General features: G+C 74.6%; 1 protein-coding gene across 1 annotated transcript in view; it reads left to right on the forward strand.

The window, feature by feature from the left end:
* Positions 1-508: 508 nt before the first annotated feature.
* CNOT3 (CCR4-NOT transcription complex subunit 3) overlaps positions 509-583 on the forward strand; it is a 17,779-nt gene continuing 17,704 nt past the window's right edge. Inside the window, exon 1 of the mRNA XM_040253776.1 lies at positions 509-566. Coding sequence (XP_040109710.1) covers positions 509-566 — 58 coding nt within the window. The remainder of the gene's footprint in view (positions 567-583) is intronic.

Here is a 583-nt window from a genome sequence, read left to right on the forward strand (position 1 = left end):
AATCATCGAGAGGGGGCCGGCCGCATCCCTAACAAGAACCAATAGAGCGAGCTCGACGGGCAAGAGCGACGTGCGGCCGGAGCAATGATAGGCCTATATTCAGGGGTCGGGGGCGGGTCGGCGCCAGAGACGAGAAGAGAGGAGGGGAGGCCTCCTCCGCCGCCGCCATCTTGGACCGGGCCCGGTCAGCTTCCGCGGAGCCTTCGGCAGACGCCGCGGCCTCCCTTGAGCCCCGACCCCGTCGTCAGAACAACCCCGGGCCCACTTCCCCCCACCCCACTTCCGCTTCGCGCCGCTATCGCGATAGCGCCCGGGCCCGGGGCGCGAGAATAAGGCGGCGGGCGCTCGCCTCCCCCGCCTGTCGCGATACGCTCCTCAGCGGCGGCGCCAGCTCCTGTGGTGAGAGCGTCAGGCTCGACTGGGCCGGACCCCTTCCCCTCCTCCCTCGGCGCCGTCGGCCGCCTTCCCCGCCGCCTCCCGCCCCTGCGACCCCGCCGCCTGTCGCGACATGGCCGGCGCGGCGCCCCCGCCCCCGCGCGGCCCCGGCGCTCGCCGTCCGCCGGGCGGTGCGCGGCCCTCGCAC

The sequence above is a fragment of the Oryx dammah genome, unplaced genomic scaffold (assembly GCF_014754425.2).
Source record: "Oryx dammah isolate SB20612 unplaced genomic scaffold, SCBI_Odam_1.1 HiC_scaffold_13, whole genome shotgun sequence".
NCBI lineage: Eukaryota > Metazoa > Chordata > Mammalia > Artiodactyla > Bovidae > Oryx > Oryx dammah.